The sequence below is a fragment of the Miniopterus natalensis genome, chromosome 14 (assembly GCF_054644295.1).
Source record: "Miniopterus natalensis isolate mMinNat1 chromosome 14, mMinNat1.hap1, whole genome shotgun sequence".
Classification (NCBI taxonomy): Eukaryota; Metazoa; Chordata; class Mammalia; order Chiroptera; family Miniopteridae; genus Miniopterus; species Miniopterus natalensis.
In genome coordinates, this window is record NC_142094.1 from 15,158,432 (window position 1) to 15,182,368 (window position 23,937).

General features: G+C 49.3%; 1 protein-coding gene across 2 annotated transcripts; it reads right to left on the reverse strand.

Moving 5' to 3' along the window:
- Window positions 1–1,413: 1,413 nt before the first annotated feature.
- SFTPD (surfactant protein D) lies at window positions 1,414–12,330 on the reverse strand. Of its 2 annotated transcripts, XM_016195544.2 has the most exons (7): window positions 12,132–12,330; window positions 6,177–6,293; window positions 5,799–5,915; window positions 5,361–5,477; window positions 4,867–4,983; window positions 4,147–4,230; window positions 1,414–1,790 (listed from the first exon to the last, which is right to left on the reverse strand). In XM_016195544.2, exons 1-7 carry the CDS (start codon window positions 12,328–12,330, stop codon window positions 1,414–1,416), a joined length of 1,128 nt encoding a protein of 375 aa, XP_016051030.2. The 2 variants fall into 2 exon arrangements, with proteins under 2 accessions (XP_016051030.2, XP_087680253.1); XM_087824127.1 differs by lacking the exons at window positions 5,361–5,477; window positions 5,799–5,915; window positions 6,177–6,293.
- Window positions 12,331–23,937: the final 11,607 nt, after the last annotated feature.

A 23,937-nucleotide genomic window follows, 5' to 3' on the forward strand; every position in this document is an offset into this window, starting at 1 on the left:
CTAAGTGATCATCCCAATAAATCTCGTACCAATCTGACACAGACACAGTTATTAGATATGGCTTTTTGTTTTCAGACATGCTGTCCTACATATGAAGTGTGGCTGCGGGAGTTTTGGGAAGGGGGGGCTTCGGGGTCCCACTCAGGAGGGGCCAGAAAGGGCAGGCTTCCCAGTCCCTGGGAACAGAGAGTGGTTGGTGTCCTGTCTGGGGAGGAGTTTTGTTGCCATCTCCTACGAGCCTGTGGTTCATCCAGGAGTCATTTCAATTTCTTAAGCACAAGTGTCATTAAAATCAACTAATATACAGAGGCTTCTGGCCTAAATGCTTACAGGCCCGGAAGTACAAGGTTTGGGGCCAGATGACCTTTCATGAGACCAAGTTGTAGCACTGATACACCTGTGGCCTTGAGCAAGTCTCCTCCCCTCTCTGGGTCTCTGTTTCCATATCTGTGGGAGGAGGGGGCGCATTTGCCTAGATTATCTCAGGAGGAGCGGGGAAGAACTCCCGGGACTGCCAGACAAGAGGAGGGTTGGGATGAATCTGAGCTGGCAGGACACCTGTGTGCCTGCGATTTCAGATGGAACTGGATTGTGCAGGTGGGACGCCCTCCCATGAGCCGAGAGGTGGTCATATTGACATGGGTACAAAGAGGTCCTGGTGCGCAAGGATGCAGAGGATTCTGCGGCAATAAGGCCACACCGTCTGGCCAGGGAGGCAGAGGACCTGTGCAGCTTCTAGGGCACAGGCCTCCTAGCAAGAAGCAGCACTGGAAGCCCCCAGCCCTGGGGCTCCAGCTGGCATTGGCTCGAGGAGTCTGGGGCTCAGCGAGAGGTCCTGAGCAGGGTTATGACATGGATGCAATCAGTAGAAGGAATCGGAGCCGTGGACAGGATGAGCCCATCCCTGAGGGAGGGCAAGGAGGGGAGAGAACAAAGAGTCAGGGCATGAGCATGTCACCAGTAAGTGATTAGAAGAGGAGGAGGGGCTGGCACAGGGGATGGTCAGCAATGGCCAGAACAGGACAGGCAAGCAGGAGGAGGAAGGGGACGGAGTGGGGAGGGACCAGCTGTGTCAAATGTGGCTCTCAGTTTTGGGAGGCGGAGGGCTGAGGAGGAGCCATTGGATTTTGGGACAGGGAGGACTTTGACACCTAATTTAATCCCTTGCAACGTGGAAAGCAGGCCGGCCCCTTCTTCCTCTGACAGACCGACCAGTGTGTGAAGCAGGTGTCACATTTTATTCTGAGAGAGGAGCTCCGCGGGGCCCCACCCTGGCCTCACCAACGCTCTGCGCAGAAGGGGGCGCAGAGGGTCAGCTCTGCGTTGGGGTGTTGGCGGCACACAGGCCTGGGCCCCCCTTGCTAGCCAGGCCCCGCCGCCTCCCGGCCATGCCTGCCCACCCACCCCAGGGGCTCAGAACTCGCAGATCACCAGGCGATTCTCGTTACAGGACTTGTCGTTCCACTTGCCGTTGGCGAAGATCTCCACACAGTCCTCGTCACCTTCGTTGTTGGGCTCCCCCGGGGCCCAGTTGGAGTAGAGCAGGGGCTCCCCGTTGGGGTAGATGAACATGCCCTCCTTCTTGGAGTCGGACACGCTCAGGAAGGTGGCGCCCTTGTTCTCTGCCTCGACCAGCTGCCGCAGGGCCTCGTTCTCAGCCACCGAGCGTGGGGAGGGCATCCTGCCCCCGGCCTGTGCGCATATTTGCTGTGCATCCTCAAAGGACTTTTCAAAGCCGGACGCCTTAAAGATCTTCTCACCGACCCCTCGGCCGCTGGGAAAGAGCACCACTAGGAGGAGAGGACAGTCAGGTTGGCATTCTGGCAGCGCCTGCCAAAGCTCCACGGCCCGGAGACCTTTGTGCTCCAACTGGAGCTCCAGGCCTCCCATCAGGGTGTCAGGGCACCAGAGAGGACAAAGTGAGACACAGTCCTGGACAGCCCCAGCTCCACGATGAGCTCTGTGAGGCGGGTCTGGGTGTCTAGTTACAGGTGAGGACACTAGACTGAGGTCAAGTAAGAGGCTCAACTTCATGTAACCATCACATGTAGAATTAGGGGTGAAAGCTTATTTGATGTGACACTAAAGCTGAGACATGCTCTTTCTGTTTCAGCCCACACTGCAAGGCAGAATCGGTTTTTCAGTTACTGGGTGGAATTGGAAAACTCTGGCTGGGCAAACGGCACCATACAGCCTGGGGCAGTCTCTGAGCGCATGGAAACAATGCAGGTCCTCACTCTGACCTCCCTCTGAACCCTGCATAACAGCAGAGCACTTGGCCTTGACAGAGAGGGTCTGTGCCATGTGCAGGGTGTGGGAAAGGAGAGGAGAGGGTGGGCCATCTGAGAGCAGTGATGTGCTAATCTCTGCACTGTGTGCAGCCCAGTGCTGGCCTCTTGTGCCCATGTGGGTGATGCTGGAGTGCTGGGTGAGGGGACAAAGGCATCTGAGAGGTGTGCGTGGGAGTCAGGGGCAGGGAGAGAGTCAGTGCTGGAGAGAGCCCTGTCTGGGCATCAGAAGGCCAGGCGTTCAGTCCCACCTTGGCCACGACTGTCTAAGGGAAAGTCACTTCCTTTTTCAGGGTTCTAATTCCTCATCTCTGAAGTGGGGATACATTTTGCAATAGCATCACCTGTGTGACATTCAACTATCTCTTTTTATTCCATCTCATTTTCCATCCCTTTGACTTCTGGGCTCATGCATAGAAATCTTCAGGGCTCCTGAGAGGGCTGAGTCCAGGCCTCCCAGGGCTGGTTAGGGTTCCAGGCTGCACCCCAACCCACTGCCCTTCTCCTGTGAACCTTCCACAAGGGTTCAGGGGGCAGATTCTCCATAGGCTCAGGGGAGCACCCAGAGCAGCCCTGGACAAGGTCAGAACAACAGTCCATATGCCATTACATGCACCCAGGTGGGTGTGCATGTATGTACATGAATGTGGCCACATGTCCAGCTGCAAGTACATGGAGCACTGAAGGTCCATCTGGGTGTATGTGAACGTGTGCATGCCTGCATATGCATGTGTCTCATGTATGTAGATGATGTGAGGCGAGTGATGGTATATACGCAAGTACACACACGTGTGGCAGGTGCATATCACAAGTTTTGCTTTGTTTGCAGTAGTGTGCATATGAGGGAGTGAGCGTATATGCAGATGTTTGTGGAGGGAGGGAGACGTGCCAAATGCTTGAAACTCTCATCCTTGGTAGGAAGGTATTTAGTTGGCTTAGGTACATAGGAGCCAACACTATGTCTCACCCTGTGTGCTCTCCTCCTTCAGATACTCTTCTTTTTTTGGATCAATGAGATTTGTTGAATGATTTGAGCTCAAAGATGACATCAGGGGAAGTGGGGGTGGTGGTGGGTGGGACAAATTAGGGCCTGAGGTGGAGATTCCCACAGGCACAGGGCACTCGGCTGAGCTGCTATAGGCCTCCGACTCCTCAGCATCCAGGGTTAGGGAAGAACCTGCTTTTGAACACCCAGGGATGTGCAGAGAGAGCCCAGCACTGGCCAGAGCCCAGAGGCAGCCTGCCCCCTGTCAGACCCAGGGCATGTCTCAGGTCAGGCCCTCACCAGCCTTGAACCCCAAGGACAGCATCTCAGCCCCAACTCTCAGAGCAGTATCTGGAGTCTCTGCTGCTGTGGGCTGTACAGCAGCATCTTGGGGTGTTCACACACATAGCCCCACAGAGGTAAGAAATGCAGCCTGGGTGGTGGGATGTCCCCATATGCCACAGGGGCCAGCACAGGTTGGCAGGGGGAAGATCTGGTGAACTGCACTGGACTCAGGACATTGACCTGGCTTGGGTCACAGGTGGCTGTGATGTTGGGGGCATTCCGGAGCCTGACAGCCATGGCCATGACTCCGCCAGCCCACTGAACTGTAGGGGCCACATCCTGCTACTTGTCCCTTGCATCTACTTCTAGCTCCAGGAACATGCGGCTTCACTGCTCTGTCCCACCCCGATCCTTAGCCCCACTTCCTGCCCTAGTCCCAGGTGCAGCCCATTGTCCCAACCCACCTCTGTTCTAGACCCAAGCCTGCCTCAGGCCCAGCCAACTCCAAGCCAAAACACAGACCCAGTCTAGGGCCTACCCTCAGTGTCTGGCTCAGGTTCAGGTCCAGGTGCAGGTCCAGGAACTCACCTTTCTTACACTGAGAGAGGGCACCCTGAAGGCGTTGTACCTGTTTCTCTAAGCTCTCCACCTGCTGCCTCAGAGCAGTGATGTCTGCAGGAGAGAGAGGCCAAGTGAAGACTAGTCCAGCACAGCCAGGGATCCAGGGATCAGTTCAGAGTCTGGGCCTCAAAGGAAGGGGTGCCCAGTTGCAGGCATTACTGAGTGGGGGTAAGGAGCTGAGATGGCCCCCAGGAAGCCAACATCTGCTGACACAGCTGGCCCCTGCTGCCCATGGGATTCCTTGTGGTTCTGTGTGAACACACTGCTCCTTGAGCAAGTCTTGGCTCTCCACTGACACTGATCAAGATGGCATTTCACACCAAATTCTGAGAATCTGAGAGCACTTCGGTGGGGGCTGGGTGGGGGCTGGGCAGGGGCAGGACTGCACGTCCCTCAAGCACTTCCAATCCTCTGGTTATTTGATGCTCAAAGCTTTCCCAGGAATTGGGAAGGGAGCTGTGCTTGTCCCAATGCTCAGATGGAAAAACTGCTCAGGCTTGTGCTCCCCCAAGTAACAGAGTCTAACCCAGAGCCTGATCTCCCTGCCTTCCAGCCCCTCAGCCTTTCCTGCTTTCACCCACCCCTCAATGGGCTGACCACTGAGCAGAGGGGCTATCCTGAGCTAAAGACAGCCCCCCTCCTTTCCCACCCTAGTGGAGGCACCCGGAGTTGGGGAGGTGACCTTACCTGGAAGCCCACTCTCTCCCTTTGGTCCTCTTTCCCCAGGAGCACCTCTGTCCCCCTTCGGTCCTGGGGGTCCCCTGGCACCCAGAGGTCCCTGTGGGCCCGTGGCCCCTGCTGGCCCTGATCAGAGAAGAAGAGGTGGGTGAGCTCAGCTCACAGTTTCAGCATTTCACCCTCCCAGTATATGGACTGTGCTGTTGTCCACCAATACACCCTCCTGCCTACAGTCTGTGCCAAAGCCAGCCATGCACCCTCTCTCTACACTGACCATCGCCATCCGCACCCCACCTTCCATGTATGCAGACTGCCCCTGCTGCTCACACTGCTTTCTCTCCAGTTACAGACAGTCCCTCAAGCCCAGCAATGCACCCTCCTTGCATCCAGACTCCCCACTGCCCAGTGCTGCAGCTCTGACCTGATGGGGTGATGGTGGAGGAAGAGGCATCGGTAGCTTCAGATGGATGCAGGAGAGCCGAGGGCCTGCTCCCATCACTCACCTGTTCCTCCGGCACTTCCGGGGGCTCCACGCTCACCGGGGGCACCTCTTTCTCCTTTAAGCCCTGGGGGGCCTCTTGCCCCTGCAGAGCCCGGAGTGCCTGGGGCACCCACTTCTCCTGAGGAAGGAACAGAGTGGGACAAATGCTCTGAGAGTGTGTGCAGCCAGTACCATTTCCTCAGCAGCGGAACTTCTTGCCTACAGCCCCACAGGGAGAGAGAGAACTGGGGTGGCTCTGCTCCCCACTGCGTGGGCTCTGGGGAAGCTAACAGGAAAGTTCTGTCAATGTGGGGATGTGGGGGAAGGGCCACAGCAAGGCCTGCCCAGTGCCAATGGCCTGGGCTTCCCCTGCACTCTGAGCATGCCTGAGGTCACATCATGGACTGCCGCTGTCATTCCTCCCTTCTCCCTTCCAGACTACCACATACCAACCACCTACCTTTGGGCCCAGCCTCTCCTTTGGGGCCTGGTTTGCCTTGAGGTCCTACATTCCCCTGCATTCCCGAGGGACCCTCTCTTCCAGCTGGACCAGGCACACCTGGAGGTCCCGGAGGTCCTGGGGAGAAGCACCAGCCAGTCAGTGCACTAAATCTCCTTGGAAGTGCGAGTGCATGAAAAGGTGAGAGCAGTCATAGAAGTCAGAGAAGCAGCACATCCTACAGATGAGGCCCAACAGCAGTTGCAGCCTTCCCTGAAACAGCCCAGGGCCACCTTCAGAGCATCCTTCTTCCTGGGATGGGATACGTGCATCCTGCTGGCATGTCCTAGTGGCAGCAGCACCACTTGCAGACACTGCATTCCACGCCCAGCTGCTCACCACAAGGTCCGGAATCTCCCTTTGGTCCAGGTTCTCCAACAGAGCCATTGTCCCCTTTGGGCCCAACTGGGCCAGCTGGTCCAGGCATCCCCGGTTGCCCTGGAGCTCCTGGTAAACCTGTAGCAGCAGAAGAAATGGGCATAAACCTGGCCCTGGGCCTAGGACGAGCCAGCACCTACAGGGTCAGGTCCCTGGCTTTCCTTCTGGGCTCTACGGGGTATAGACATTCCACCTCCACACTCCTGGGCCCATTGATGACACAGGAGATAGGTGTGCACATCTCCATTTCATAGGTGAAGAAACAGGCCTGCCCGAGTTGGAGGTGTGTTCAAGCCCGAACCCATCTGATTTCCATGCAGTGCGCCTTCCCTGCCCCAAGGCTGCAGTAATTAAAGCAGGCAATCTGTCTGTACTTACCCTTGATCATGGACTCCTTGCTTTCCCCTTCCTAGAGCCAGACTTTATATCAGAAATGACACCTAACGCAAGTCATCACAGAAACGCAAATCAAACCCACAAGATATCATCTCACACCTGTTAGAATGGCTGTTATACGAAAGACCAAAGGTAACAAGTGTTGGTAAGAATGTGGAGAAAGAAGAACCTTGTGCACTGCTGGTGGGGTTGTAAATTGGTACAGCCACTGCGGAGACCAGTATAGTTCTCCCCAAAATCAAAAATAGAACTAAAAAAACAGTACGATCCAGCAATACCATTTCTGGGTATTTTTCCAAAGGAAATGAAACACTAAGGTGAAAAGATACTGGTACAGTAGCCAAGAGATGGAAACAACCTAAGCGTCCATAATGGATGAGTGGACAAAGATGTGATACACACACACATACACGCGCACACACATGCACACATGCACACCGTGGAATATCATTCAGCCATAAAAGAAAATCCCGGCTGACTGCGATGACATGAATGCATCTTGAGGGAATTATGCTAAGCTACATAAGCCAAGCAAAGTAAGACATATACAATATGATCTCATTTATATGTGGATTCAAAAAAACAAAACAAAAAACCTGAACTGATAAATACGGAGGTCAGATTATTGGTGGTTGCAAAAGGCGGGAGCTGGGTGGTGGGCAAAACAGGTGAAGGTGGTCAAAGGCCACAAACATCAAGTTTAAAAGAAATAAGTCTTAGGGATGCAGTGTACAGAATGGTGACTATACTTAATAGTACTATATCATATATTTGAAAGTTTCCAAGAGAATATATCTTAAAAGCTCTCATCACAAGAAAAAAATGTAAACATGGGTGGTTATAATGATTACTTCACAGTATATATGAATATTAAGTCATTGTCGCACACCTGAAACTAACACAATGTTATGTCAATTACATCTCGATGAAAAACAGAACAAGCAGCGTCACATGCCCCTGAACCTATAGAAAACAGACCAAATTATTACCTAATGCATCATTAGGTTTTAAAAGTATGTCATAAATACTATGTTCAATATGATTCTGTTTCATAAATATGTACAGACATTGTAGGGTGTGTGCACATGTAATACTCATTGGAAAAACCACAGGAAAGGCATATACAAAATGTTACGGTGTTTTTTCCCCCAGAGTAGCACATCAAGGAATTTTCATTTTTCTTCTTTTTATTTACCTTAGTGACCACATGGTATTTTTCTTTTGTAAAAATAACCAAATATTTCAAAAATGTTTGAAGAAAGGCTGCCTAAGCCTGAAATTATACAAGATTTACCCAAAAAGGCTAAAGGGAGAAAATGGCTATTAACATTTAAGAATTTTACACTCAATTCTATGACTTTGGGTCTCTTTTATTAAGGTAAAATTTATTTAATGTAAAATTAACCTCTTTAAGTATACAGTTCAGTGGCATTTAGCATCTTCACAATGTCATGCAACTACCACATCTATTTAGTTAAAAAACATTTAATCACGGCCAAGGAAAACCTCATGGCCATTGGGCAGTCACTCCCTATCCCCCACCCCAGCACCGGCTGTCACTGTTCTGCTGTCTCCGTTACCTATTCCAGATATTTCTTATCAATGGAATCATACAACATATGACCTTTTGTGTCTAGCCCTTTTAAACTTGGAGTGACTTCTTGAGGTTTATGCACTTTGTAGCACGTCCCAGTACTTCATTCCTTTGTATAACTCAATAATATGCCATTGTATGGATAGAACACATAATTTTTTATCCATTCATCAGTTGATGGACTTTTGGTTGTTGTGAATTAAGCTGCTATTAATGTTTATGTGCAAAAAGAAAAGAGCCCAACCTGGCGTGGCTCAGCAGTTGAGGGTCGACCTAGGATCCAGGCGATCAGGGTTCGATTCCTGGTCAGGGCACAGGCCCGGGTTGCGGGCTTGATCCTCAGTCGGGGGCGTGCAGGAGGCAGCCGATCAATGACTCTCTCATCACTGATGTTTCTATCTCTCTCTCTCCCTCTCCTTTCCTCTCTCTGAAATCAATAAAGATATATTTAAAAAAAGAAAAAGAAAGAAAAGATACCAGAGGGGAAGGGGGTGGGGAGGAAGGGGAGGGTAAGGAAGGATAAATGGTGATGGAGGGAGACCTGACTTCGGGTGGGGAACACACAATACAATATACAGATCATGTATTGTAAAATTGTACGCTGAAACCTATATGATTTATTAACCAATGTCACCCCAATAAATTCAATAAAAAATAAATAAATGAGTAAGACTTGTGGGGTAACAAAGCAAAAAAAGACAGAGAGAGAAATAACACCTGAGAGGTGGTGCCAACTTGTTCATTCACTTATTTGTCCATTTGTTCATTATTTCATTTATTTGTTCCCTCAGAAACCATCTGTGGAGCATAACTTTATGCTTAGCACTGGGAGAGACGCAAACATGAGCACCAGGCCCTGTTCTGCAAGGGATTAGTAGCAGAATGTTACACTGTGGGGCGCGGGTAATGAGTGTGGAAGACAATGTGTGAGATGCCCCTCATCCGACCACAGCACCCCAAATCCGGCACACACAGAGCTCTTTTCCTGAAGAAGGAAATGGGACTTAAAGGGGAGGAGAGTTTAGAGAAATTTGTAGAGGAGAGGTGCCATTTCAGATATGGAAACCATGCTCCAAGGGCAGGAGGGGCCAGGCCTGCCTGGGGCAAAAATATGCTGGGGGGTGGGGGGACTGGTGCCTTTAAGAGGCTGTGCTGGGGCATTGTGTCCTGCTTTTAGCCACAACCCTCACTAGGAACGAAATGGAACACAGAGGGTTGCAGAATGGGCCCCACATTCCATATTCAACAGTGCACTATGCAGGGGCAGAGATGTCCTAACTCTGGCTGAGTCTCTCTTGGGCTCCACTCTGGCCGAGATGGCAGCAGATAGAGAGAGAGGTGAGGAAAGAAGCCAATCCCTAGAAGAGAGCATTAAAGGTCGCCCATCCTTGACACTCAACCATAGTGGCCGCCAGAGATCTGAGGTGGGGGAAGAGACACCTCATTAGCAAACACTCATGCCTCCTGAAGCACTAATTTTGGTTTTTGTTTGTTTGTTTGTAATTTAACTGTTGACAGAATTACAAATGCTCCCCATTCCCCCCCTTTACTGCATCCACCCAGCCCAGTTTTGCATCCTAGTGAAGCTTTATGGACCAGCATATTGGTCACTCTTAACTGTACCAGAATTCCTCCTCTTCTTGCATCTCACATTTATTTATTCCACAGGTGTTCACTGAACTTCTACTACATTCTGTGCTAAATGCAGGGAAATAGTAGTGAAAGAGACAACCAATCATATCTCTTACTCATAGAGCATACATTCAACTACATAGAAACTGATAATAAAAATTAAATGTACAATATGCACTTTACTGGATCAGAATAAGTGGCACAGAGGAAACAAAGCATAGAATGTTGTCGGGGTGTCTTGTGAGTAGGGGGTCAGAGAAGGACTCCCTGAGCTGGGGGTCTGTGAGTAAAGCTGTGAAGGAGGTGAGGTGTGTGCCTGTGGAAGAGCAGTGACTGGGCCCTGGCGGGGCAGGGGGCCGAGTGTGGTAAAAGGCCAGCAAGGAGCCCATGTGGTTGGAGGCCAGTGACTTGGAGAGGAGATAGGAGAAGTAAACAGGGTAGAGAGCTGCCGCGTGGGCTGCTGTGAAGTGTGTAGTTTTCCTCGGAGGGAGGTGCATGCCCCTGGGGGAACTCACTGAGTCATTCTGGGCAAGAATCTAGATGCTGATGGCTACGGGAACTATCCCTGTAAATATAGCTCCCAAAGCAGGGTCCAGGTCTTACTGGCCCCCAGTGATTCGTCTGGACATCACCACAGGACCCCGGCTCTACCCTCCGCCTCTGCTCAAGGGTCTCTCATCTCAGACCCATCTTGTCTGTTATTGCAGCTTCTTGGGACCAAGTACATCAGAACCTGCAGGGCAGGTTGTCAAAAGTCCCAGCCAGACCTCTGGGGTCAGGATTCTGAGGCTGCTCCAAGCTCTCAGGAAATTCTCAGACCCTTAAGGGTTAAGTGACTAAAGTGGCTGGAATTAAGGAGCCAGTGTGGAGCCTGGTCAGTCTGGCCATGCCCCCGTCTCTCTCCAAGCACCAACCCAAGGCAGGCTGGGACGTGCACGAGTCACTTGCAGGAAACAGGGATATCTCAGCCGTACTCCATGCTGCAGGTTCAGAGGGCCACTATAGGAAAGGGCCTCCTCCCCACGATTCAATTCAGGGTCCCTCTGGGAGCTAGAGAGAGCTGGGATTCTCCAAGAGAGAGCCGGACCTTGAATACCACCCTTCTTCTGAGTCTACTTCCAGGCAGCCTTCTTAAGGCCCAGGCCATTCTCACTGGGAGCCACTTTCTATAAAGGACAAATGGGTATTTGTTTGACCCTTGACCCACAGAGCCTGGTAGTGTTACCTGTTCTTTCCAGATTAAATGTCTTCTTCCTCCTTCAACCCAAATGCAAACTCCACGAAGATAAAGGCCCCAGTCAATCCCTCCGTAGCGCCAGCCCAGTGCCACAGGGTCCCTTCAGCCTTAAATGGTTTTTTAATTCCTTTTGCCAGTCAGACCCAGCCTCTCCCCTATGGGGCGCTATTTCTTGGAAAATGCCCTCAATAGAAGTGCCTTTGGAGAGCTCAGGAGAATTCACCTGATGGTACGAAGGAAGACGTTATCCGGAAGACAACAAAAAATACAGCCTTGGCTCAATTACTTGTCACTGTGTGGTTGATATTCCTCCCACATGCGAATGAGCCACCAAGGCTCAGGGACACTGAGCGGCTTGTCCCGGGGGGCCCTGCTGTGGAGCTGGCAATCAAGCACAGACCTGTCTGACGCAGAAGCCAATGTCCGTATCACCTTCCACAGTGGGTGTCATTTAGCCTCCCTGAGTCACAATTTCATTACCTGTCAAATGAGGTTAATATGTCCCTAATAAGTAGGGTTAAATGAATTGCACGAGCAGATACCCAAGCACAGGGCATGACAAGGGGATGTGAGCTCTCTTTCCTTCTCTCCGTAATGTATTTAAGGGCAAATGCTCCTGATCAGGCTGAGTGGGGGGCCACAGAGCCTCATCCTTGCCCACCCTTCATGGAGCAGAGTTTAGTTAGATATTTAACACACAGCACAGGCACCACTCAGCCACAATGAACACCCGCTAAGTGCCGCAGCGTGGTTCCCAAGGGCCCCAACACCAGTCTTTAACCGCGATTTGCTCATTCCTGGGGCGAGAGGAATCAGAAGATCCCCGGGGAGGAATCAAGGAAGCTGGGCTGGGGGGGGACAGCTGGGGGCTGAGGGCAGCCGGCCATTTGCCAGCCGGGGAGGCGGCGTTTTAGGTGCGCGGGGTGTCTAGGGCTCCTTCCCCAGGCGGCGGGGTCCCACCCCCACGGCCTCCACAGCCAGGACCCTGCGCTGCAGAGCTGGTTCCAATTCCAGCGCCCACCCTGCCCACCAGGACAAGCCCAAGTCCCAGCTCTACCTGGATACCCCTTCTCGCCCCGGGGGCCCTCTCTCCCATCTCGTCCGTCACGACCAGGCAGGCCACTCTCCCCAGGGCTACACATGACCAGGGTGCAGGCATCGGTCACCATTTTCTTGGCATAGGTCTTCATTTCTGTCCCCACTGACCTCGGAGGCAGTGTGAGCAGGATCAGCACGGAGAGGAGGGGGAGAAGCATGGCCTAGGCGGATGGACAGAAAGAAAAAGGACATGTTCCTGCTTCTAGAACATGGGTTAGACCTTGGCCTAGCTCCTGGAAGCCAGGAGAGGCACCTCTCCTACCTCCGCTCCCCTTCCGCGGGATCAGGAGCATCAGGACTCCAAAAGCAGGTTAGGACAAGGTGCGCATTCAGCCTGGCCTGGGAAGACGGCAGTTACCCAGCTGGGCTCTGACATGGATGAAAGCAGCCTCTCCCTCTGTGGATGCCCTGTTCTGTCCCTTGCAGTGACTTGCTTCCCTCAATCACTGCCTTCGGCACAGCGCCTGGGATATAGGATTCCTCCCTGAGGCCATGTGCCACATCAGGAAGGATTCGTGAAGTGCCTTTGGGCAGGTCCCTTCCCCTCTTTGAGCCTCCTTCCTCCTATCTAAGGGGCTTGGCTGAGCTCCAAAAAGGCAAACCGGTTTCCTGTCGATTGTAGCCTCTGATGGACTAGCACTGGCAGTCTGAGTGCTGGTCTGAAAAGGAGCCAGAGTCCAGAGGCACTAAGCCAGAATACTTAGTGACATTTCCCCTGAGCACAAGGTGGGGACATGGCTGCATGTCTGCCAGGTGATTTGCCATTCCTGGACTAAACGCTTTCTCTATGAAGAAAGTTCCAGATGGAACCCAGGCAAGCATTCTCAGAGGTGCTATATTAGCAGCTGGAGAGATCCTGGGACACCTGGAGTGCTGCCCAGTCCACCTGAGATGACTTGGAAGAGGGGGGTCATGGAGGAGGGGCATGTCAGAGGTGCTCAGGGAAAGGGTAGTGCTAGGGGTAGGAAAGATGTCCAATAGGCATCCAGTAACCATGTGAGAGGGACTTTGGAGCTGAGATCAGGCTGCGTGCATTGGTCACTCCCAATGTGGGGCTTCTAGCCTCTCTGAGAGAAATTGTAAAGTTATGAGCGAGAAAAGAGCTCCCAGAAATTGCAGAGGCTGGGAACAAGCCTGAGGGACCTGAGCAAAGGAGGGCAGGAGAGGGGCTTCCTGCACGGAGAAATGCTGTCTTCAGGTGCTGGTGATCCTGCAATGGAGGGCTCTGTTTGCACCAGCTCTTTTTCAGTTTGAATTTACCACTTCCTCGGGCATCCTGGGAGCCTCTAGAAACCCCCAGGTGTCTTCACAGGCCAGTAGCAGCTGCCTTGCTGCAATTGCTGCTGCAGGGCCTTGGTCATGAACACTAAAGGACCCAGCCAGAGCCAGGACATTGTCCCCTGGTCTGCAGCTGCCACAGTCCTGGGGCCCTGCGCCCAAATCTGGGGAAGAATGAAAAGCAATAGGCATTCTGCCCAGCAGCTCAAGATGGCACAGAAGGCACCACCACCCGTTGTAGCAGAAAGGAGCTACGGCACAGGTTTTGAAACCTGTGATTTAGATGAGGCCTCTTAGCTGGGCCTATAGGGTCAGTGTGCAGAGCCACAGCCTCTTCAACCCACACAATGTTCACTTTATGTCACGCTTTCAAACTAAAATTTTATTGAAAAAATTGGTTGAAAACCAATGACCCAGTCCAGTAAGTATATTTTTTAAGTAAAGTCTGGAAGCTAAGAGGAAAGCATGTTTATCCATGTGCCATGGGCAGTTGGTACCAGGACAGGCTTAGAGCCCGGGCGTGTGAATGCTTGGCCTGTTTCTCCTCCAGCACCCTTCCTTTCTGAGGAAATCAGGGATGGAGAGGAGCCAGGAGAGAAGGTGGAGTTGCATTTCCATCTGAGGCTTCCAGACAATGGCATCTGGGATCTGGGTGGGTGTTACATCCCACTCACCTACCCTCCTCCTGAGCCAAGGAAGCAGAGTGAGGGGCAGAAGAGGGGTCCTTGTTCCCCCACTATGCCTCCCTCCCACAGCCCTCCCACACACCCCAGACCAGAACAGCGATGTAGACCGTCTTCCTCAGCACCAGTAAAACAGGCCACCCATAATGGGCAGGGGGACAGTCACTGGACACAGAGAACGAAATGAGAGGCACGGACAGGGACACTCACTGTTGCTTCCTCTGGGACTCCAGGATCTCCAGGCACACTAGCCTTTCCTCGGCAGGCAGTGGCTATTTATGCTGCCCTGTAACCTGAGCCACCTCATCTTGGTCTTTTGAGAACTCTTTAAGAAAGGGCACTTTTCTTCCTGTTGACTCACTCCATCTCACCCCCAGCTGGGTTCTGGAAACCTGCCACCGGTATTCCCAACACTACACAGGCATCACCTTAGAGTTTACAAAGTACCCTCAGTCTATGACCTCCACTGCACCCCACTGCAGCCCTGTGAGTGGAGTGGCATCATCAGTGCCTGGGTTTTACAGATATTCAAGAATCTGAGGTCCAGAGGAGACCAGCAAGTTGCCCAATGACCTACAGCTATTGCAAAAGCAACCTGCACCTGCCGATTTCAAGAGCCAGAACCTGCTGCGTCAACTTCTCTTTGTTCTTCACTTCAGTTTTACTACCCAGATACTGAGAAGAAGCTGGAAGCCTCTTGGCATTTCTGGGCAGGGGTTGGGCAGGTGGCGAGGTGGCAGAGGCAGCAGCGGCCTGTGAGGACAATGGCTGGGGAGCTCCATCAGCAGGGGTCACTCTTTTGCTTCCTGCTCTAATCCTGGAGAGCCCCTCACTTGCCTTTTGTGGGAAGGACAGCCCTTAACTCCCTTGCCCTCATCTCTCCACTTCCTAGCTGATGTTTCCTCTGTGTATTGCTCTAGTAACCAGCTTGGACCCCTGAGCTGCTGATATACTATAGCAGCCATCCCCCAGGAAACTAACTTCCAGTGATTGTGGGGCAGTTGCCTGCCCTGCTGCTGTTGCTGTCATCTCTGCTTCCTTCTAGATGCCTGTGACTCCATATCTTGCATCAACCCTTTGCCTAAGTCCCCACACAAGCAACCTCATGTCTCCAGTCCTCTCCTTTGGCCACCCCATTGGTGATGTTGACTTGCTCCTGGCCTTTGATGCTTCTGTGGCACCTCCTTATATATTGTAGATTCTATAATGCCAGGTTTCCTCAGCTGGTAGGAAAAGGTCTTCTGCTTCCCATATTGCAATTTTTGTAGCAGGATCCCATAGTAGAGCCACTTGTGCCCCAAATGATAAAGCTCTTTCATTATTACACACTGCCCTTCCCATTCTAGGATGTTCATGTGTCTCCCAGAGATCTAAATGAGCATGGAGGCTGAACTGAACCATTGCTCTCCACTCCCCACAGAGCCTACCTGTCAAGTCTTATCCTGGTATCTAGACAAACTCCTATGTATGGTGATTTTTGTTTCAGAAGCCCTGTATTTTCTCTCTCTTTGCAACTTGCCTTCTATTAACTTTTACCTCCTAACCTGTCAAATACTTCCTTCCCAATGCCCTGGGGCCCCACTATAGCACAGAATAGTGTTTCCTTTGTTTAACTCCACATTACATCAGAGTCTAGTTTTCTTCATGATCCAACCCAGACACTCTTGTTACAATGATAACCTTTGTTTTCCATAGTTACACCAACACAGGTGACCTTAAATGATCACACAGTCAGATCTTAAATGATGATTACAATGGCTTTCATGCAGAGGACAAATGGGCCACACAATCTGCCCAAGATGAGGTCGAGGATGGTCACACGGTTTCTTTGGGTGCTGGCCACTGATGCCACACTGCAGCCTCAGCAGTTCCTGCAGCCCTTAAAGACTTCATTAGCTGCACTTTTGTCAGATCTAAGGTGTGGCCTCATATTGGTTTGCCAGGTGCTTGCCCACATCCCTGTTGAAACTCCCAGCTCAGCAGGCCCATTACATCTCTTATCAATGCTAGACCATAAGGCAGCAATTTTCAAGCGGCGTGTTGTAAAAATTTTTAAAACATGCAATACCTGACTATTTAGTCAGGTGCACTGACCTCTTTTCCCTTAGATTGTCAAATTTTTTAAAATGACAACAGCTGGGATTCCAAGATAACTGCAGAGTATCTAAAAGCTGTGCCACTTGCTCCCAGCTTCAAACCAGATTTACAGCTAAATTACGAGCAATCAACAGGAAAAAAAATTTGAAGTATAGGTGATCTGAAATTTTGTAACCATGGAGCACAGAAGCCACATAGAGACTGGTAAGAGTAGTGGAGAAGCGGAAAGGGAGATTCCCCCTTACACAGGGGCAGCTGAGAAGCCAGAGGGATATCGCAGCTGCAAAACTTCCTCCCCCTAGGAGCATGGGGTCTCAACCCCACGCAGGGATCCCCAACCAAGAGCAACAGAGACTGGAAGAGGAGCTCCCATAGCATCAGGTGGTGGGACTCAGTGGGGATTCTGTCTGCCTGGGAGACTGGGACTGCACCATCCTAGGGAAGGAGTGCTCCCATTATTGCAGCACCAGCTGGAGAGTTCACTCCTCACTCCAACTGCTGGACAGGCCACACTGTCATACTCAGGTTTTGTGGAGGGGTCTACTGACTACACCCAGCAGTGACTTTCAGGGGCCCTCTGTTCTCTGGAAAGGCTCTGAGACCCATTCAGTGGCTAAACTGTGTGGCATGGTGGGAAGGAACCGTCTCTCTTGCCTCGAGCACACAGTCTGCACCCCTTCCCCAACCTGTTGAGCTGCTTGGCCTGCTCCATGCTGCTGGGTGCAGCAGCACAGGGAAATGGCTCAGGAGTGGGATTTTTCGGCCCATGCTACTGGTTATGGTGGTGCAGGGGAGCAGGAATTTTGGTCTATGAAGCTAGGTTCGGAGCCTGAACACAGGTGGGAATTTCAGCCTGCCCTGCTGAGACCAGCTGCGTGGAGAAAGCTGAGCACTGTGCAAGGCTGATTTTCAGCCCCCTCCTCCTTGGTCTGGTGGTGCAAGGGTGCCAGGGAGCTGCACAGAGCTGGGATTTTTGGATTGTGTCTCTCAAGGAGGCTTCTGTCCAGTGCTGGTCTCTGAGGCTGCATTGCAGAGAAACAAATCCAGCCTCCCCAGCAATTAAGCACGTGCTGTCCCAGGAAGGAGGAAAAGTGTCCACCCCCTTCCTACAGGTTGCAGGCACCACCACCACTTGGATTAGCCCTGCCAGGTCCGAAATACCCCTGATGGGTGCAGTCACGTTGTGGAAGGGAGAGCAGCTCAGAGAGGGGACATTCAAAGTATGAGACCCTCGGAGGCTATTGTCTGGGGCCACAGGAAGTGCTTAGCCCATTCCTGCAGGCTGGGCCAGGATCACCCTCAATGGAAGACTCTTTTGATCTATACCGCTTAGCCAAGGGTGGCTGAGCTTGCTCCTACAGAGGAGACAGCTCGCTGTACCCAACATGAACCTACAGCAAGCCCCGCGAGGGGGAACTCGAGTTGGAGACTCTGGCAGAAACTGAGAGATTTGACTTTGAAGCAGGGACTAATTTTCCCTCATTGAGAGCAACCTCAGGGGAAGGCAGAGTAGCTAGCAGGTGGAGGTGCCAGAGAGCCTTGGTCCTATCACAAATCAGCCCCTAGCTCTAAGCTGGAAGAAGTTGACCCTTTTACACAAATTGGTCACACACACACACACACACACACACACACACACACAGGTCTAATACATGCAGACACAAACAGTTATTGAAGGCAACCTACCCGTGAAACCATCCCAGTGAACCCAGAACCAACACAACCATGGGTGGGCTTCAGACCTCACCACAGCTCATCCCAACCAGCCACACAAGCAGCACACCCAAAGGGGGAATCACAGCAGGCACCAAATTCTGCTGGGAATAACCCCACCTCAGAGGGCAGCCCCTGCACAGCATCTCATACATGGTGATTGAGGTTTACCCCTATAGTCACCCAGCTTAAAGGCTTAACTCCACTCACAAAAGGACCAACAGCAATCAAGCTTCAACTACAACAGAAGGTGCACATAACCCAGAAGAGACCTTCCTGGGGCCCAGAGCTCAGGTGATCTGGAAGATTGTGACTCTTAGCCCAACAAGACACCTCAAGACTGCACCTGCACAGCAGCCTGCATGCCATGGTCAGGTATGAACCTCACAATCAGCCACCCTGAGGGTCGATCCCATCCACAAATGTTCCAACAGCAATCAAGACCCAGTTACAACAGGAGGGCCCACATAACCCACACAAAGGACATTCCCACAGCACCCAACTCAGGAGATCAAAAAGACTGCACCACTGGGCCCCACAAGACACCTACTACAAAAGGCCACCTCATGAAGACTGGGAATCACAGCAGTTCTATCTAATACATAGAAACAAACACAAAGAGACAGCCCAAATTGGGAGACTCCCAAATGAAAGAAAAGGAGGAGCCTTCAGAACAGGGGCTAAATAAAATGGAGGCAAGAAATTTATCAGAAACAGAGTTCAAAGTAATGGTTATAAGGATGCTCCGGAACTTAGTAATAACTACAACAGCATGAAAAAGGACATAGAAGTCATGAAAAACAGTCAGAAATGAATGACATAAAGAATAAACTAGAAGGAATAAAAAGTAGATTAGATGAAGCAGAGGATAGAATCAGTGATTTGGAAGACAAAGTAGGAAGAAATGCCCAATCGTAACAGCACAAAGAAAAAAGAAAAAACATAAGGATAGCTTAAGGATGCCCAGTCAGCATGGCTCACTGGTTGAGCATTGATCTATGATCGAGGAGATCAAGGTTCAATTCCCAGAGAGGGCACATGCCCAGGTTGCCGGCTCCATCCCCAGTAGGGGGAGTGCAGGAGGCAGCCAATCAATGACAACTCTCTCATCATTGTTGTTTCTATCTCTCTCTCTCTCCCTCTCCCTTCCTCTCTCTGAAATCAATAAAGATATATTTTTTTTTAAAAAAAGGATAGCTTAAAGAAACTTTGGGACAACATGAAAAGTAACAACATCCACAAAATAGGGGTACCAGAAGAAGAAGAAAATGAGCAAAAGATAGAGAACCTGTTTGAAGAAATAACCACAGAAAACTACCCTAACCTGGTGAAGGAAAAAGTTGCACAAGTTCAGGAAGAACAGAGAGTCCCAATAAAGATGAACCCAAAGAGATCCACACCAAGACACATCATAATTAAAATGGCAATCATAAAGACAGAGAGAATCTTAAAGGCAGCAAGAGACAGTTACTTACCTACAAGTGAGCTCCCGTAAGGCTGTCAGCTGATTTTTCAACAGAAACAAGGACCTGCAACCAAGACTATTCTATCCAGCAAGGCTATCATTTAGAATTGAAGGTGAAATAAAGAGTTTCCAAGACAAAAGTGAGGCAAAAGGAGTTCATTACCACCAAACTCACATTGCAAGAAAAATTAAAGGGTCTGCTTTAAGAAAAAAAGAAATGGAGTGAAGCATAGGTATAAAGGGAAGAAAAGACGGAAGTTTCAAGATGGCAGCTGAGTAGGTGGATCTTTCTCACACCTCCTCCCAGAACCAAACTGGAAATAAAACTAAATTGGGGAACAGATACCCTGAATTATCAACTGAAGACTAGCTAAAGAGGAGACTTAAACAAGGAGAGACAGAAACCACCTCAAGACTGGTAGGGAGGGCAGGGTCATGAGAGGGGCTGGCCCCACTCCCACAGACAACAGGCGGAGGGTGTGGAGCAATATCACTGCTAAGGGGGTTCCCCTGAGAGGAGTGAGGTCTGGACCCCAGGCTGGGCTCCCCAGCCTGCAGCACCAGAGCTGGGAACAACCACCCATGTAGCATCTAGTGGTGATAAACAGTGGGGCTTATATTCACCAGGGAAAATTGGATCCTGTTGGAATCAAAGCCACATTTTTTTTTGAAGGACCAGATCACAGGATTTTCATTCATAGCAACTTACCCTCCAGTGGAGGGAGGGCGGTGTGGACAGGGGTCACCTGACAAGTGAGTGTCTGGGTGGGAGGAATTGGGGAGAGATGTGGGTGAGTGGCTGCCAGGATACCTGTTCTCAGTCATTCTGCCAGTATTGTATCGGCCATTTTTCCTGAGAAGCACAAGCCCTCCCAGCAGCAGTAGCCTGGGGAAAGGCAATGATCCCACCATCTGGGATACAGCTTACCCCACCCTCTGGAATCCCATTCACCCCACCTTGTATCGTGACCCCTGCTGAGGAGGCAGCAGCAGAAGCCATGCCTGGGTAGTCTGAAGGGGTGTTAGTAACTGGCTTTGGGGCGATGCCATTCCCCCCACTTTCCGGACACCCTGTCACTTCCCCTCATGTGAGAGCTGATAGAAACTCCCAGCTTCCTGCTGGGACCCCACAGCTTGCCTAAGAGGGCCTCTGCCTTGCCAAGGTCAGGGAAATATTCTGAGAAAGACTCAAACATGTGGCTCTGGGATGGGGGAACACAACCACCATCTACCCTGAAGTCTGAATGGCACCTCCCTCACATAGGAGATCCAGAGGTCCCATCTCCTGATTCTGCCAAAAGCCATTTCAGAAACAGCCCTTTCAGTGACTAAGTCTGACAGCTTGCCAGCAGGTGGAGACAGGTGGAGGCAGATCCTGAGGTGCCTGCAACATTTGCTGACCTGCCCCTGGTCCTGCGGTGCTTAAAAGCCGGCCTTAGAATGCAGCTTGTGCAGCCAAGCACAGTGGAGGCAGCCGCAAACTGTGGATGATTGAAGCTTTGAACAAGCTGCCAAGAGTCAAACGTGGAAAGCCTCAGACATTAGCTCCCAGAAAGCCTAGAACCAGTATACAAAACAGTCAGCCTCCGACAACATATGAGCAGGATTGAGAGGAAGATCCAAGCAAGAGCTAAACTCTGTGAATACAAACTCCACTTTTCGTTTCATTACTTTCTTTATTTTTTATTGCGTTGCTATTCTTTTTCCTCTCTTTTTTTTTTCATATCTCTTATTTTTCTCTTTCTGTTTCTTACTCAATATTTTTCTTTTTCTTTCTTTCTCTTGATTTTTCCTTTTAATTTTTTTTCTTCTTTTCTCATTTTCATAATTATTTTCCCTTTCTTGTTTTTTGTTTTTTTTTGTTTTTGGTTTTTTTTTTTTTACCATTCTCCTTTCCCTATTCTTTATTCTTAACTTTCCTCTCCATTTTTTCCTTTCATATTCCTTTTTCTTCCACTTTTACCTTCTTGGGTTTTTTTCTTTTATTGTTCTTGTTCTCCTTCCTCTTTCAGAATTCTCTCTTCTTTTGTGGTTGTTTTTGCTGTGGTTGTATGGTTCTTTTGTATGTTTTTGCTTGTTTTTTTGTTTTGTTTTGTTTTGTTCTATTCTGTTCTGTCAGCACCAGTACAACAGCTTGCATTGGGTTGATCCTCACAGTCAGCCAGACTGAGGGAACATCCCACCCACAAATGGGACAACAACAATCAAGACTCAATTACAGCAGGAGAGCTCAAATAACCCACACAAGAAACATTACTAGAGCATCCAGCTCAGGAGATCAAGGAGACTGTACAACTGGGTCCCACAGCACACTTACTACAGAAGCCACCCCACAAAGACTGGGAGTCATAGTAGTTCTATCCAATACATAGAAACAAACACAAAGAGACAGCTAAAATGGGGAGGCCTAGAAACAAACCCCAAATGAAACAAAAGGAAGAATCTCCAGAAAAAGAGCTAAATGAAATGGAGGCCATCAATTTATCAGAAATAGAGTTCAAAGTAATGGTTACAAGGTTGCTCAAGAAACTTAGTGAGAACTACAAGGAACTTAATGGGAACTACAAAAAACTTAGTGGGCACTATCAGCATGAAAAATTACATGGAAACCATGAATAAGAGCCAGTCAGAAATGAAGATTACCATATCTGACTTTAAGAATACACTGGAAAAAAATAAAAGTAGGCTGGATGTAGCAGAGCATGGAATCAGCAATTTGGAGGACAAGGTAGAAAAAACTCCCAATCAGAGCAACAAAAACAAAAAAGAATTTTTTAAAAATGAGGATAGTTTAAGGGAACCTTGGGACAATGAGAAATGTAACAATATCCATACATTGAGGTACCAGAGGGAGAAGAAAGTGAGCAAAGGATAGAGAACCTGTTTGAAGAAATAACCACAGAAAACTGTCCTAACCTGGTGAAGGAAAAAGTTGCACAAGTTCAGGAGGCACAGAGAGTCCCAATAAAGATGAACCCAAAGAGACCCACACCAAGACACATCATAATTAAAATGGCAAACATTAAAGACAAAGAGAAAATCTTAAGGGCAGCAAGAGAGAGACAGTCAGTTACCTACAAGGGAGCTCCCATAAGGCTGTCAGATGCTCTCTCCACAGAAACACTACAGGCCAGAGGGAATGACATGAAGTATTCAAAGTAATGAAGAGCAAGGATCTGAAACCAAGATTACTCTATCCAGCAAAGCTATCATTCACAATTGAAGGTTAAATAAAGAGCTTCACAGACACACACAAAAAAAGTCTAAAGGCGTTTATTACCACCAAACCAGCATTGCAAGAAACGCTAAAGGGACTGTTGTAAGAAGAAGAAAAATAGAGGGAGGAACATAGGCATAAAGAATGAAAATGGCAATAAATAAGTACCTATCAATAATAACCTTAAATGTAAATGGATTAAATGTTCCAATCAAAAGACATAGGTAGCTGAATGGGTAAGAAAACATGACCCATATATATGCTGTCTACAAGAGACCCATCTCAGAACAAAAGATTAAAGTGAAGGGATGTAAAAAAAAAAAAATGTTCCAAACAAATGGAAACAATGACCCAAAAAAGCAGGGGGTAGCAATGCTTATGTCTGACAAAACAGACTTCAAAATAAAGGCCATAAAAAAGACAAAGAAAGTCACTACATAATACAAAAGGGATTGTTGCAACAAGAGGACATAACCCTGGTAAACACATATGTACCCAACATAAAAGCACCTAAATATATTTCTTAAGAAAACTTCTTGGAATACTTTAAGGGAGAGATTGACAGCAATATAGTCACAGTAGGGGGCTTCAACACCCCACTGACATCACTGGATACATCTCCCAGACAAAAAAAACAATCCAAAGTCAACAGAAGAAAGGAAATAATAAAAATTAGAGCAGAAGTGAGTGAAATAGAGAACAAAAGGACTACAAAAATATCAATACAACAAAGAACTGGTTATTCGACAAGATTAATAAAATTGACAAAGCCTAGACTCACTAAGTAAAAAGAGGAAAGATTCATATAAACAAAATCTGAAATTAAAGAGGAGAAGTTACTACAGACATCACAGATATACAAAGGGTCATACTAGAATACTATGAAAGATTATATGCCACCAAGTTCAATAATCAAGATTAAAATGGATTACGTTCCTAGAATTATATAACCTTCTTAGACTGAACAAGAAGAATTGGAAACTCTAAATAGACTGATAAGCAGTGAAGAAATTGAAACCTCCTCAAAAATAAAAGTCCAGGACCAGGTGACTTCACTAGTAAATTCTACCAAACATTCAAAGATTTGATACCTGTCCTTCTCAAACTCTTGCAAAAAAAATGAAGAAAAGGCAATACTTCCTAACACATTTGTAAGTCCAACATAACCCTGATACCAAACCTGGCAAGAATAACACAGAAAAAGACAACTACAGAACAATATCTCTGATGAACACAGATGCAGAAAACCTCAACAAAATACTAGCAAATGGGACACAACAATTCATTTAAAAAATAATACATCATGATTAAG

Coding starts and splice junctions, on each gene's coding strand:
- SFTPD (XM_016195544.2), bottom strand. CDS start 12,330: ATGCTTCTCCCCCTCCTCTCCGTGCTGATCCTGCTCACACTGCCTCCG. Junction 6,294..12,131: donor GGGCGAGAAGGGGTATCCAG/GTAGAGCTGGGA, acceptor CTGCTGCTACAG/GTTTACCAGGAGCTCCAGGG. Junction 4,231..4,866: donor GGGAGAGAGTGGGCTTCCAG/GTAAGGTCACCT, acceptor TCTCTCCTGCAG/ACATCACTGCTCTGAGGCAG.